The sequence below is a fragment of the Berghia stephanieae genome, chromosome 10, assembly GCF_034508935.2.
Source record: "Berghia stephanieae isolate SIO BIC M18660-M18661 chromosome 10, UCSD_Bste_1.3, whole genome shotgun sequence".
NCBI classification, from domain to species: Eukaryota; Metazoa; Mollusca; class Gastropoda; order Nudibranchia; family Aeolidiidae; genus Berghia; species Berghia stephanieae.
Window position 1 is genome coordinate 22129728 of NC_088369.1, and position 16278 is coordinate 22146005.

A 16278-nucleotide genomic window follows, 5' to 3' on the forward strand; every position below is an offset into this window, starting at 1 on the left:
TCGTAAGTAAATAAGTAAGATTCAGAAACGAAGTTATGATTACTTAAACGGCCTTGAGAATGAATGAATGAACGTACGTTTTTCATTTTCATCACAAGAAGAGTAGTAAAACCGTGACAGAAGATGGCGGCTGCTAAGTTACCTCATAGAGTTCTGGAGGTTTTGTTTTCGTTTTTAGATACTTCTGATCTTAGAAGTTGTTCTTTAGTTTGTAAAAATTGGTACAGATTTCTAAATGATGAAAATAATGACGTCTGGAGGCTTCATTGTGTTCGAAAACTTGCAGAAGAGGCCTTAAAATCCGATATTCTTAGCAATGTCCCAACCTACAAAGCGAAACTGAAGGCATTTTATCATGCATGGAATCCAAACGATTGTTCGAAAAACATTTACATCAAAACAAATGGATTTACTTTACATCGTAATCCGGTAGCTCAAACGACGGATGGTGCAAGGGGGAAAATTGGTTTCAAAACAGGTCGTCATTGTTGGGAAGTTTGGTGGGAGGGACCCCTCGGAACTGTTGCAATGATTGGCCTTATGACCAGGGATTGTCCTGTAAAAAGTCAAGGATACAGTCCTTTAGTTGGTGGTGACAGTAATAGTTGGGGGTGGAATCTTGTAGATAATCATTTAATTCACAATGGCGACAGCCAAGGAAATTATCCGTTATTGAACAATGCTCCAAAGTACCAGGTAAAACTTTATTTTCTAAACGCAATTAATTTCCTGGAGAGATGGCCCTGTGTCTTGGAGATGGTACGCCCTCCAAGAGACAACTTAATCCGCGGTAATTTCGTACATAATTTCAATTTTTGAAGACCACAAGTCTTTTTATTCACTTTCTTCTTTCAAATTCGAATATAACAGTTTAATCTTACACAGACATGGTCTGATCAGTTTGTAAATAATGTTTTTCTTTTAGGAAAGGAAAGTCTTTTTGAGGCGCACAGTGCTGTGCTCTCTATTCGTAACGATCACCTCCTTTTGAATATTTTCAATGCTATTTTGAAAGGACACGTTTGTGTGATAATGATACTACATACAGTTTTGCATAGGTTCATCTCTCCAGAATAAGATCTCACGAGGAGGTGAAGTAATTTATGTGAATTTCATTTTCTCATAGGGTTAACATCATGAACATGTATTGTGGGAACAACATCACTTTTTTATATTGTTTTATAATATTTATTGATCTTTAAAGGAATAAAAAGAGATTTATACTGATTAGGCGATTATTCAAGTCAATTAAAAAAAACAACTAGTAAATGGCATGGTGAGAAAAATGCACCAGCCATTAGGATAAATAACTGCTCTTGGAAAATATTTAAGTTCCATGTCTGAAACTGCACCCCTTCATCCCATTTATCATTGCATACATCCTTGTAATCGCAAGTGCAGATGGGAAATTTCATGAAAATGTCAACCGAAGGGGTGTTTTACAAATTCTTAAGAACATATTAAAATTTGGTACCAATTTGTTGGAAAATCATTCAGGATTATGAATATAAGGATGTTTTATGCATATTTGTGGTACAGGATGCTTATTGTAGCTTTATGTAAGAAAATTTTCTCAATATTATAAATCTTGCAACTTCTAAAACATTATAGCCACCTTTGCTGTTGTTTATTGATATTAAAACAATTATTAGTATCAGTAACCTATATAAACATTCAAATTTATGATTTTAATGAAATGTTGTCCTCATCAGTCATTTTAATGACCTTGGGAAATTGTATGTCAGTCCGTTACCATTAAAACTAATTTTTCATCTACAAAAGATGTGATTGTTGTACAGACTCACTTTTTCATATTTTCTGTTCTTACATGAATGGCTTTAGCACTGTAATATAATTGTTCAAGAAATTTATCATTTAAGGTACTTTTGTTGGGTAACGGACTGAATTTTTTACGGTAACGGACTGACAGTAACAGACTGACTAATTCTATTTTTATTCAAAGACATTATATAAGAGTTGTATTTGAAGTCTCATGATTAATGTCCACTCCAATGTGTTTCAACTGATCAGGCAGCCATTTTATAAACATTTGGGTCATAAAATTTCAAACACTGGTCTTCAACATCAAGCCTGCTATTTTGCAAAAGGTAAGTTGAATCTGTTAGAACTCGTGAATCTTTTGGTCACTTGAAGATTTTTGCTATGTTTGAACTGAGGGAACAACACTGTTTATTGTTGTATAATAATATCCTTATGACAATGGAGCCAGTAGTAGTCTTCTGTTAAGGGGCAAGACGCCCTGGGAGAGAGAAAAAAAAGAAATCAAAAATTTTAATTAATGTGAAAAACTTTGAGTCACTGAGGTTTTAAATGTTGTGGGTCAGCAAGCTGTTTAGCTGTGTATGATGTCAATATTTTAGTTGTTACAAAGTAATGTGATACAAGTAAGAAATGAGTTTTATTTTCTTAGTTTTGCTATATTATTTTTAAGAAAATATGATTTGCTTTTTATTATGGTTTGACTTTCATAGCTCATGTTGTAATTTCGCTCAATTTTCTTTATCCACAGGTTCAAGATGTCGACTCTATCCGTGGTTCAAAAGCGGAGGAGTTATCAAGAAAGACTGAAAACTGATGGGCATTGCGACATTGTTTAGGAAAAAGATAGGCAGCAAAAGCAGTAGTCTCAAAGAAAACTTGAAAGTGATTGTAAAGGACGCTTAAAAGAAATAACAGCATTTTTCAAGCAAAATAGAGAGAAAAGCTGATCAATCTACAACTCCAAAATAAAGTGAACCAATCACATCTAAATCCACATCTGCCTCACATTTCAGCACAAGACAGGACTTAGGGATGGAAAGTAAAATACTGAATTCAACTTTGAGTGTCTACAATCCTCCCCAAATGTTTAAAAAATTAAACGACGCCTGTACTGCAAAGGGCACCCATCAACCAATGGTATTTTAAATATTTTAATCATGGAAATGGGCTTTCAAGATGAAATAAAATAATTTTATTGAAAATTTCTATTTGGACAAGGAGTATTCTTGGCGAGCACCAAGGGAAAAAGATTTGATAATTGTGAGAGATGAAAAAAGAGAAAGGACGAAAATTCAAAAAAGTTTCCTATAAAAAAACCCTGAAAAAGAGGCGGTGGCTTGTTAGTGAAGTTCATCCACGAATCAAAATTGGCTTAAGTTTATTTTGCTCCCTCAGAGCCTCAGAATGTACTTCTAAGAGAAATCCCACAATCTGCATAGGAAAATTGTAACAATCAAGGATAAAGTGGTCCAAATGAAATTTTTAAAGATCTTTCTCATATCTTATAACTGGCTTTCTGGTCAAGTGCAGATGAAGAAGAGATTGATTGCCAATGCTATCGACCAGTTTGCCTTGATGGTCATGGTCTATTCACAGTTCCTAAGCTTGAGGAATCACGATGAAATAAAAAATAAAAATTAAGCTTCAGCTTCAAAAATAAGTACCAAAAGAAAGTTAAACCTTCCCCAGTTTTAAAGTCCTTTCTTATCTAAATTTAACTTTTTTTTGGATAATTTAATTTCATAGTTGAAATAAAGTTCCTGTTTGACGTTGACAGAATAGATTTCAACTCTACAAATCATTATTTCATTATTTAATTTTTTTTAAAAGCAAAGTTGGGATTGAGGTAATCAGATGTCACCCTTTAGTTACTCATCATGCCCAATGTAGCTTGACATCCATATAAGGAAGAGTATTGGTTTGATCAATCACACTGGGTATTCAGTGTTGCTCATAATGACATAATGTATTCTTTGCTCTGGATTTTATGAAGTAACAGTTATTCTGAGTAATAAAATTCCATTTGTCAGTCCGTTACCAACACTTTTTCAAAGACTGCAGATTCAAATTTTGGACAATCTTTTAAATGTTGCTAGTGGGTTGTAGAACAACATCTCGTGGTTACTATAAAAGAACTTATTTGTTACTGGATGGTTTAAGTTCAGAAAGTTTGATCCATCTACATATGAAATTGAAAAAGATGGATTTTCTGATGTCAGTCCGTTACCAACATTATAATGTCAAATAAATTCACTTTGAAAAAGATTCATCTTTATCCTTTTGATATGTGATAAGGGAGGACATGATACGTGTCCATGGGAAATATTAGGTCCATACAATAAATACAATGCATTTCAGGGCACGAAATGTATGCATTTTTACTCTGATTTGTCAGTCCATTACCCGTGGAATTTCCCAGACATAGAATATTTTACTTAAAAATTTTCCCCCACTCTTTTTTGTTTTTTTTTTTTGTTACTGGCATTCAAAATTAATATTAGATCATAAACTTACCTACTACAATTTCGGATTAATTTAGTTTTTCAAAGAGAATTCAAATAATCTTTGATAACTGACTAAAACTGTCCATTTGACTTTTATTTTCAGGTGGGAGAGAGAATACGAGTTATTTTAGATTGTGAAGATAATACATTAGCATTTGAAAAGAATTATGAATTTCTTGGTGAGTAGTTTTCTGCTGCAAATACTTTTTAAGATTGCTGTTATAAAAATATATATTATTTCTATCTCTCTGTATCTCTCTCTCTCTGTCCCTCTCTCTCTCTCTCTCTCTCTCTCTCTCTCTCTCTCTCTCTCTCTCTCTCTCTCTCTCTCTCTCTCTCTCTCTCTCTCTCTCTCTCTCTCTCTCTCTCTCTCTCTCTCTCTCTCACACAAAAAATGTTCTTATCTCTGTGACCTTTCTCTTACTCATATGAATATTAACATCACGAAATGCCTGCATAAAATCTGGATCTGGAACATATGTTTTATATTGTATATAAAAAAGAGGATCAGGATAATATTCTATACACACAGAATCGTTTCTAGAAAAGACATGGGATATACTTTCTTCAGAAAAGATGGGAGCAGTTTTTCCTATACACCTGTCTTAAAATCTGATATTCTTAGCAATGTCCCAACGTACAAAGCGATCTATTTTACAACATATGATCGGTTTCTTCTATACTCTTATCAATCCCATCTATCTAATGGAGAAAAACAGCCCTAGAACATGTTTTGCTGAGTGTGGTTGTGCATTTTCAGCTCCAACTGTATAGAATTCTTTACAACCAAAAACCCAAAAAATGGGAGAGTGTGTCAGTCTTCATTCGACATCTTAAAACCAATATTTTTCATTCTGCTTTTATCGTGATTCCCTGAGAGCTTTGAACTGTATGTGACTGTTGTGGTCATTTTGTAGTCGAATGAATGAACTTGCGTGATACCAGAAAACGATTGTAAAGCACCTCCAAGAACTATTTGTGGATACCACCACTATGTCAAAATGATAATAATCATAATCTATTCTTTAAAAAGGGTAGGGTTGGGGGTCAACATTGTTCCATACAGCCAATGTTAAATTTTTATCATTGGGGACAGAATTACTGGCATGTCAAAATATTACCAAACCATTTTTCACAGAATCATATCTCAGTAACTTGCAAACCTTTTTTAATTTGAGGGTGATTCTACTGTCCATTGATTCAAGTGTAGGACTAAGAAAATCTGCTGGAGCGTAATGCTTGGGCCTTATTATATAACCTTAGCCATTTTGAGTTACTTCACTTCATTAAAAAGAGAGAGAAAAAAGAAACTGTGTATTCCCTACACTACTATGCAAAATACACACGTGTGTATTCCCCTCACATGAAATTCCATTTGATAATAGTAATAATACTTATTAATATAGCTTATACAGTAAAATTACTTTAAACCGAAAGAAGCTAAACCGAAAAATACCTTAAACCGCAAAGAATTTAATAAATTGTACTAGATTCTTCATTATCTTTGTACTAATTCTTACGATGAACCGAAATACTTCTAAGCAGGACTTTCTTTAAACCGAAACAACTTGAGAGACCTTCCCTTTTTCTCTCTCTATTTTTCTTCAAAAATTCGGGAAGGTGACCACACGTAATAATGCCCGGCGATATTAAACAAAGAGCGTCAGTATAAGATGAGGGTGATGGGTGGGGTGGGGTGGGGGTGGGGGGGGGGGGGGTAGGCAAACACTTCAATCACTGCACTTGGGTTTGGCCAACACCACAATCGCACAGACTGGAAAAGGAAGACAGCGGGTGACTGGCAGGCGAAAAATGAGGAAAGATGGGGAGGTGGGGTGTAGACAACTTACCATTGACATGCCACTTCATTTCCACTTTGTTTAAATGTGTGTGTGTGTGGGGGAGGGGGGGGGGGGGTGAGGTTATATGTAACTACGCCTTTGAACCTAATGGCTTCTCAACAAAAGAGGGGTGTGTAGTAGACAGCTTAGCATTGACACGCCTTTTCATTTCCATTTCACTTCACCTCTGAGTAGCTGCGCGTCATTCATTATCAATTATCGCACAAGAACTTTCGATCTTATTTTAGCTTAGCATTTTACTAAAAGATGTCTAAAAGAAAGCACTGTGCTTACACGTTGGAGTTTAAAATCAAAATACTATGTGAAGTCGATGAAAAAAAAGTTGATCAAGACAGAGATATGTAAAATACACGGCATCCCGAACTCAACTCTTTCAATAATTTTGAATTGAAAACGAAAACCCCCAAAAATATTTTTTAAACACACCAAAAAAAAAAAATAAATTTAATGGTTACGTACGTAGACGGCATTTATTCAACAACTCCATTTAACGGGAAACCCATGATACCATTAAATGAGCAAATTCCTTAAACTTAAATAGTTACTACCCTTGAAAAACATTGCAAAACGGGAACTTGCTTTAAACCGAAATGGTTTAGAAGGTCCCCAAAATTTCGGTTTAAAGTAATTCTACTGTATCTCAAAAGTGTCTCTCAAAAAAAAATCATCTCAAAGCGCAATTAATAATAATAATAACAATGATAATTATAGTAGTAATAATAATAATAATAATAATAATAATAATAATAATAATAATAATAATAATAATAAGAATAATAGTAATAATAATAATAATGATAATCTATCTATCCATCCATCTATCTGTCTGTCTATTTATCTATCTGTGTATTTATTGAAAGTCACAGCTTCATTTGAATGAGGTCGATTGGACAAAGTTGTTAGAAACACATCATTTAAATCTACTCTACATGCACTTCAAATTTTTTAAAAGATTATTTACACACCTTGCATCCTTGGGGATAGAGTCACAATCCTGGTTGCTGTTTTGGATATAAACAAGTTTGATGAGTATTTACTGGAGAAAAAGAAACAAGATGTTCAAATGTCTTATTTAGCTCCCAAACGCTCATATTGTATTTTTGTGTTATCCATACAAAGGTTTACTACTTTTTTTAAAGGATGTAGGTGTCTAGATGAAGCCTAATTTGGTTAATGATGTGATATTGTAATACTATTTCATTGAATGTGGTGTTCAACTACAGATGAGGTATAGATAGTATGCAGATGACGTAATTGTTATTGTTTTTGCCATCCGCGTTTGTGAGTTGTTCTCACTAAACTGTATTAACCAGACTATAAAAGTTCATGGTTACACAGAGTTTGTGTGTTGGTTCGTTATACTTCCGGATGGCAATGTTGTGAACTCCTTGGCCAAGCGCATTCTATCTATAGTTTAGTATAATGTAAAATAGACTTTTGTAGCCAAACGGCTCATGGAGTCAAGAGTTAATTCCTGTTTCTGTGGTAAACAGACATAATTTGATTTCTTTCTATCCTTTTGACTAGGCATTTTCTATTGCAAAGTTCCTTTCACCAGATTTTACAAACCCAGCCACTTATAAGCTGCTGGTTGGACAGAGGGCTCCAAAATTTAAAGAAAAAACCCAAAAAAACTCAGCTGATTCATTTGCATGTGAGTTCTGTGCTCTGCAGAAGTGTATATAGTATGTATTTATCATGTCTTCATAAATAGATAATTCTTTATTATCTTTGATGACAGGTGTTGCTTTCCGTGGCTTGCCAAACACCCAACTCTACCCAGCCGTCTCTGCTGTCTACGGAAACACAGAAGTGTCAATGGTATACTTGGGACCCCCATTGGACGGCTGACGATGGCTAATAGATAGGATCTTCTTAATAATTAGGTGCAAATTTTTCTCAAGTGCATATATATATATACACAAACCAAAAGTGTTTTTAATGGACAATGATGGTATTCCTATTGAACAAGTGCTTCAGAATAATGTCTTTTCAATATGTAGTACAGTAGAATCCGAATAAAGTCAACACTCTTAAAGTGAACTTCTGCTTTAAGTCAACACCGTGATTGTCTCAATTTATTTTGTTCTTTATCTAAGTGTATTCCATTGCTAATGGATATAGTCAGTTTTGCCTAAAGTCAACCAGTCTTTCTTGTCCTGAGGTGTTGGCTTTATCAGGGTTCCACTGTATAATATCTTTATTTTTATCTTATTTTTTTGGTTCGTTAATATATTATACAAATTCTTTTTATTCTTTTTTTTTAATGTTTGTATTTGGAATTAAGGAGAGTAAGGATTTTTTTTCTTCTTTTTTGGTAAACCCCCCCCCACCCAAAAAAAAACAAACTATATTTCCTTAATATTTCTTTTGTCTAGGGGTTTATCTATAAAGAGAATGTTATCTGACGTAACCCGATAAAGGCAGGGTTTGATTTTACTTTAACCTGACTTAGCAACTTCCCATTTTCATCAAAAGAGCATTAATAGTAATGTAACCAATAAGCCAGAATCACATCGTGGTTATAAATGCTATATTGGTGAAAATGAAACGTCGACAGTGAGAAGCATATGTGACGCTTCGCCTCAAAACGGTATTATGTCAGGATAAATCAGTACCCTGAAAGTGAATTTAGAGATAAAATGATGAGAATTAGGACTTAACAATTCTTTGCAATGCAAGAAATAGTATTTATACTCCTCCATAACGAAGAGAAATTCACCTCAAGTTTCATATTTGAGGCTATGAATTCAATTTCCAACACTTAGTTCGTTCAGACATAATACCGTTTTGGGGCAATGGGTCACATATGGATAGCAGTAGGATTTGAAATGAGTTCATTTTCAATCAGGTTGTTGAAAGGTTGAATTATTCAATTCAACTCAATTCAGTCAGAGGCATGTAAATAGAGTTAATAAAGTAATATATGAATTCTATTCTATCCTGTATATGACGGTACTACGATCAGGCCATTCAGTTCTCTTAGCTCACGTCTGAGTCAGATTATTTTACACTGTGATATTTTGAAAGGAGACCTACCTTTTTTTATATTTAAAAAATTTTTTTTTAGAGTTTTGTTTATTTTTTTTTTTTAAAGAAAAAAAAAATCAATTTAGAATGGAAGAAAAGCTGTGTGATTTGTCATATATTGAACATTTATATACAGACTTGAACTCAGGGTTAATTAGGCTCAGGTGATAGATACTATATATATTTAAAAATCTAGTTTATTTTTGTTATCGTTTCATTAAAATATTGAAGTCCTGTCTATATTTATGCAGACCTGCCTACTTGACCATTAAAAAGTTTGTAGTATTCAGGGGGATAAAAATTGTAATCGCTGTAATCAACATTTAAAAATCAACTATTTACCCTCACTAGATGTTCAGATAACATTTCAAAATCCTTTAAATTATGTAGTCAGGCATTAACTTTCATTTTCACTAAGTTTTCATGACTTAGAAATGTTCATGAAGTTCTACGCATTTTTCGCAGTAGTAGGTAGGTCTGAGTATGCATTATTTTTCAAAGAGTAAAAAAAAAAAACCTATTTCTTAAAGAATGACTGAAGCACAATTTTATAATGTAATACTTTTTCTACTTTCTCTGTTTGCTCATGACACAACTCACTATCCATAAATGGACAATGCTTTCAAATCAGGTGCTGTGCAGTTTAGGGATGAGATGAGGGATCTGCTAGAACTTGACTAGAAGGAACAATGAGGATACATCAATCATCTTTTTTGACGTGAAGCATAATACGATGATGAGATGCAGGCCTGTCACTTTGTACAGATTTATATTATGTGACGGTATTACCTCGGGAGGAAGTAAACATGACCCATCATCTCAAAAGGATAATATGTTGGGGTAAACAAAAAATTGAGCTTTTATATATAGCACAATATTCACTGAACGTGCTCAAAGCGCTTTATAAAAGGTCCCTGAAAAACAGCAATGTGTAACATATAGATTGAGACGTGACACCTGTTAGGCAATGTTACATTTTTTTCTCAAACAGAGACAACGCTGTTAACAGCTAGGTACTCATTTTACACCTGAGTACGGTCAGAGAGTGTGAGTAAAGAGCTGTTTCTAAGGACTCAACTATGCGTCGAGCAAGGCTCGAACCCAGAACCTTCCAATTCGAAAGCGAATGTCATACCACCAGAACATCAAGGCGTGAAATAGGGATTTTAAAGTTAAAATGAGCAGAAATGGGAAATTTTAGTGTTTGGAAATCAATGAAATTCCTCTCATTCTCCAAAATAAAACAGCAAAACTTTCCATATCAAGTCTGTTATTTTTGACTATAAGTTCAATATTCAGCATCAAACCATCAGCCAGACATGGTACTGTTTTCAGACAAAAATGGGTCACAAATCCTCGGAAGTTAAAAATAAATAAAATTCCCTTTATTCATCCCATAGGGGAAAGTTGTCTCTAGAGTCTATTCCAAGGGAGGACTGGAATAACCCAGGCATCAGCCGTAGGGCAGCACCGCGCATTGAGCTAGGGCGAGGTGACTTGCTCAAGGCCACACAGCCCAGCAGCGGGTGATCGAACTCGGTACCTTTCGGGTACGAAGCAAAGACTGTACTGCTGTGGCACGCTGCCCTCTTATAGACAAAAAAAAAAAAAAAAATGAAAACTTGGGTTTAATTTCTAGTCTTTATTTTGGAGATTAAATACAATTTCTTACAGTGCAAAAGATCCAAAGTTCGTATTTCATAACATCTTATTTATAAATTCACTCTTACTGGCTGGATGGGGTTCTTGACTTTTCATAATGGGTATGGAGGCACTTGCTGTGTCTTCTATCCCCTGTGTGTTTTCCAACATGCTTTCTGTCTTTGTCTTGGAATGAGATTACTTGGTTTTGTCCAGGCCCTGACCGGATATCCTAGCTGGGAGGGAAACAGTCAAATGTATAGAGTTTTGAGAGATGATTTTTTTTCCTTTTAAATCATCTCTCTGTTGTGCACTGTATTATGTTTTGTTTACATGTTATAACATGGAGGCCATTTTCTAGGTGAATTTTTTATTCTTCTTGACAGTATGAGTTCTGGCTGCTGTGTTAAAATGGATCTCTTCAGAAATAACTTTTTTTGGTGTAAAAAAAGTCAGAATTGATTGTTTGATTATTTTTACAAGGTATCTGAACAACAAATCCTTTTGAGTTAAAGAGAATAGTCGACATAGATTTGTTCGTTTACTTATTGCATCATGCTAAATTGATCATGCTATGAGATGAAGAAAAGAAGGAAAAAAAAATTATGTGTGTTGCTTTATTACGTACCATCGTGTCTTTGGAAATAATTTTAGTGGCCTATGATGGTGATCGCTTAAATGCCTAGTGATTGGAAGTAAATAAAATGGGGGGAGGGGGGGGGGAGGACTGGCATTGATAGAAATTACGGTCCGCTATATCAAAACAGTATTATTATTATTGTGTTAGTATGATAGTATGAATCAGACCCAGAAAAGTGAATTTAGAATTAAGATAATAAGGAACACTAATCATTTTGCAATTGTATCCATTCTCCACTTCAAATTAACCCAAAGTTTTGTATTTGTTGGGGTCCCGATAGCTCAGTTACTTGAGCATTTGCTTCACATGCAAAGGGGTCTGTGATTGATCCTGGGTGCAGTTGAGATTCCCCCCCCCCCCCCCCCCCTATCCACCCAGCAGTGATTGGGTAGCTGGGTCTGTTAGATCTGACAGAAAGTACTTTGCGATAGACTAGGGTCCTATCCAAAGGATAGAAAACAATTTGAAAGCTTTGAATTTTACAATACATTTGTAGTTTGAACACTGCATGGTCACTGCCTCACAGCAAGAATAGTCAAAGGTATTAGAACAACAATATTTGTGTTGGAAGTTGAGGAAAGATATATTGTACATATTAATTTATATATATAAATATACCAGATGAAGGGCTAATTCATTGTGAGCTGTGTTTTATTGTGTTTGTATGTGTGATTTTGAATGTTTTATCGATGATAACTGTGGGAACCAAATTACAGGGTGTAATGCCATACAGTATGTTATAATAATCATTTGAGTCCAACCAGTTTACTACTCGGAGCTGGATAAAACAGCGATGTGAAAATGTGAAACAGTGACTGTTATGAGGAGGATCCCAAATGAAATTGGACTAATGCTGTACCTACATGAACAAACATTTCAGAAATCATGCCAAAATACGTTTATTGCTCAAAATAAAAAAAATCCCCCTTGGTTTGTACACGTTTTTGAAGTCGGGACTACCCGTGATTTCAAGGCCATTTTGAAGTCAATCCCGAGAATCCATGCAAAATAATGAATGGCAGATCTGAGGCCAATCTGGTGCCAAATTAATCCATGCAAGATCTTAAGGTGGGAAAATAGAAAAATAGTCTTAAGGTGCAAGATCTGGTGAATTTGGAGAATGTTGTCAAATATGGAGGCCATTTTCTAGATGAATTTTAGAATTTTTTGTTATAATGGATCTCTTCAGAAATAACTTTTTTTGTTATAAAAGTCATAATTGATTGTTCGATTGTTTTTACAAGGTATCTGAACAACAAATCCCTTTAAGTTAAAGAGAATAGTGTACAAATAGATTTGTTCGTTTACTCGTTGCATCATGCAATTTTTATCCAAGATGATCGTTTAGAGACAACCATGTTATATTTTGTTCTTTTCTGAGCACCTCGTAAAAGTAGATCTATATATCGTCAACTGTTGCAATTTGCGAAAGTTTCCTTTCATCACAGTCTTTGTTGGGTTGTTTAAAAAATGTTGTTGATCATATTCTAACCTCAACTCCTTTTTTTTTCCGGTGTCAAAATATGGGGAATCCATGTGGCAGAATGTAGCTAAATCATGGTGTTACACTTAGACTGACAGAGAACTGATTCCAACTTTATTGGTTATAAAGTCAATGGTAGATAAATTATCATCTTTGTTAACACCTTGAACAGTATTTATCTCTTTTTCATCGCTTACTCTATGAGCTAAAATTATGCCCCTTGAATTGACAATTCAGATTTTTTACCCTTGAAATTTCTGTGATCATCGAAATGTAGAAGTTCTGGACAGCGGACTTGCTGAAGGGAGCCCTTGTAAATATTCATAGATTTCCATTGCTCCCTTGCCCAGTGCCTCTCTAACCTTGATTTCTGATGTTGAAAAGCTTTGGTTCATAGTTTTGATTATGACTATTAAAGAGGTTAATTTGAAAAGTCGGCTGAAAGTTAATGGGATGATTGATTGTGATGAAATTTTCTCTAAAAGGGAAGAAGGGAATCGGCTTTGTTCAACAGGCAGTACCGTGTTCAATTAATGATTTGCATTGGTGTGCATGGTAATCGGAAAGTAACATTTCATTTCATTTGGGAACCCCCCTGGTAAAAATAAAGGCACTTTGTCATTAAATTCCTAAGAAACAAAAGTTTATTATTATTATTATTATTATTATTATTATTATTATTATTATTATTATTATTATTATTATTATTATCATTATAATCGCATCACCATCATTGTTGTCACCATGATTAATTATTATTTTATTTATTTTATTATTAATATTTTTAAAAATAGTTATTATAGAATACTTGAATTGCTTTCATATTGATTTCAATGACTTTTAATATTGTATTCTTTTGATCCTTATGTCTGGGATTTTTAATTCACTGGCTTCAAAAGTACACTGATTTGATGTCTTGTCTTGTCTTGTCAAAATGCTAAAAATTGATAGGATTGCTATTGACCAGGAGCTAGCCTAAGACTAAATTACTCATACTCAGATGCAGGTGCATCAGTGGGATATGGGATTTTCGTGTATTTGAAATGTAATGTTTTATTTCAATTTTATTTGAAAGGATATAAAGTTTAGTTAATTGTGCACTCACAATGATAAAAAAAGGGTTTCCAAAGTGGAAAGGTCAATTTAGTTCTCTTCTTTTCATCTTCTTTATCATTAAAATAAAATTAAGTTTTAAAGTTAAAGAGTGATAATGGGATTTGTAAAGTCAACGGGATCATGTAGCTACATTCTCTTTTATGATCTGTAAGTTGTCTTTATAACAGGATAACTTGAATGGTGAAATGATAGCTTTGAACTTTGACCCTATGATTGGGAATCAGGTCTGAGATTATATTCTCAGCTGAGGTAGGCTGATTTTTTTTTTTTTTATTTTTTTTTAATATCTTGTATTTTTCAGCTCTTTGTTATTGTTTTAGCCAGCCATTTTTATGGGAAGTTCTCACTAAATTGTATCAACCAGACTATAAACGTTCAAGATTACACATAGTTTGGTGTGTTGGTACGTTATATCCTGTCCGAGGATGTGATGACCTTTTTTTTTGCAAAATGCATAATAAATAGATAACACATTTATCAAAAATCTGATCTTATTTTGAATTCATATATAAAAACTCTTTCAAAGTGTGGGTAGTTTTGACATCGTCACAGCTGGATAAGCTGTGTACATGAAATAGCTTTAAAGTGGCCTTTTTCTCATTGTTGCATCCATGTAGAGGTTAAGATTTGATTCCAATCTTGTATTACGGGCTATTGTAAAAAGTGAATGGAGTTTTATTTGTATTATATATTTGTGAATAATAAGGGTATATATGAATAGTCTACCCAATACAGAGTCTTGAAAAAATTATTTTTTTTTCGCAAAAATAACTATGTATTATATCTTCTTCTTTTTTTTATTTTGGTTAAATGCATGCCGTACAGCCACCACCATAAAGCTACTGGGCCATTGAATATCTTCTTAATAATGGTAACTCAAAACTGTCGTTTATTTATTGAATTTGATTTCTATCTCCAAGGGTATATATGAATAGTCTACTCAATACAGAGCCTTGAAAATTTTTTTCGCAAAAATAATTATGTATTATATCTTCTTTTTTTTTTTTCTATTTTTGTTAAATTTAAATGCATGTCGTACAGCCATTGAATATCTTTCCAGGATAGTTACCGGCAAGAAAAGAAAGCTCCTCCAATAGTCGGTGGGGAGGTCATCTTTGCTGTGTTTTCTACCCCCCTGTGTCCAATTTTCTTTTTTTGTGTGTGTGTGTGTGTGTGTTTGTTTCAGAATGAGATTTTCTTTGTTTTGCTCTTGTCCTGGCTGAAGTCCTTGGCTGAGAGGGAAATAGTCCAATGTATATTACTAGTCTTGGGAGATTATTTTTTTATTTTTTTAAAATCACCTCTCTGTTATGTATAGATAGTTTTTGTTGATTTAAAAAAAAACAAATATTCTTTACACAGTACACAGTAGTGTTGAGTGTGTTACTTTGAGTGTGACCCTTGCTGTATCTGATGGAAATTTTAGGTGATCTCCAATTAAATACCACATTAGTTTTTTATCTTGGAATCGACTCCCGTTTCCTATTCGAGCCAGTCCAGTCCCCTTTGTCTTACTTTTTCTTGGATGATTTTAAATCGTAAATCTATAACTATAATTACTTTTGACCATCTCATTTTTTCCTATTTACTGGTACTGAAATGACAGGGCACGGGAGATATAGACGAACTTTAATAATAATCCAAGGTTTTGTTTGCTTTTGTTATTTTATAAATTTACTTGTATACTTGTTGAATAACTTTATTTTCTTTTAGAATCAAAGTATGTGTCAGTATACTTGCCAAAACAGAAAAATCTCACTGTTCATTTTATGTATTATATTCAATTCTGAGTAGATATTGCTTTATGGGTAGATATTATTGTAATTTTTTTTTTAATTTAAAAAACAATTTTTTGTTGTAAAAGGTCATCTTATGCCATATTCTTATGTGGAATCAAATAGGTTTTGATGTGTTTTTGTGTTGTTTGTTTTTTTGTTTGATTGGATAGACAATCTATGAAAGTGAAAAATAATGAGGTTTATCTCTCATTTTAAAAATTTAAATCCATATTTATTAAGGACACAATGACCACTTCTTCCGACCCATTGCCCTAATTCAAAATCTTTTAAGTTAACTGCCCAATCCTATTCCTTTCTCATGGTGGGGTTCTTGACCCCCCATTGTGGGCAGGGAGGTCACTCACTGTGTCTTCTACTTCTATATCTGTTTTCTGAGTTGCTTTCTGTCTTACTGGGTGGGGATCCTGACCTCCCATAGCGG

General features: G+C 33.9%; 2 protein-coding genes across 2 annotated transcripts in view; one reads left to right on the forward strand and one right to left on the reverse strand.

The window, feature by feature from the left end:
* The window catches only part of LOC144980823 (putative serine protease K12H4.7), a 641746-nt gene that overhangs the window by 524268 nt on the left and 101200 nt on the right, over window positions 1-16278 (reverse strand). The gene's annotated exons all lie outside the window — the stretch shown is intronic.
* On the forward strand, window positions 96-8496 carry LOC144980821 (F-box/SPRY domain-containing protein 1-like). The gene is made up of 3 exons (XM_078928652.1): window positions 96-696; window positions 4390-4465; window positions 7890-8496. Exons 1-3 carry the CDS (start codon window positions 124-126, stop codon window positions 7997-7999), a joined length of 759 nt encoding a protein of 252 aa, XP_078784778.1. The 5' UTR covers window positions 96-123; the 3' UTR covers window positions 8000-8496.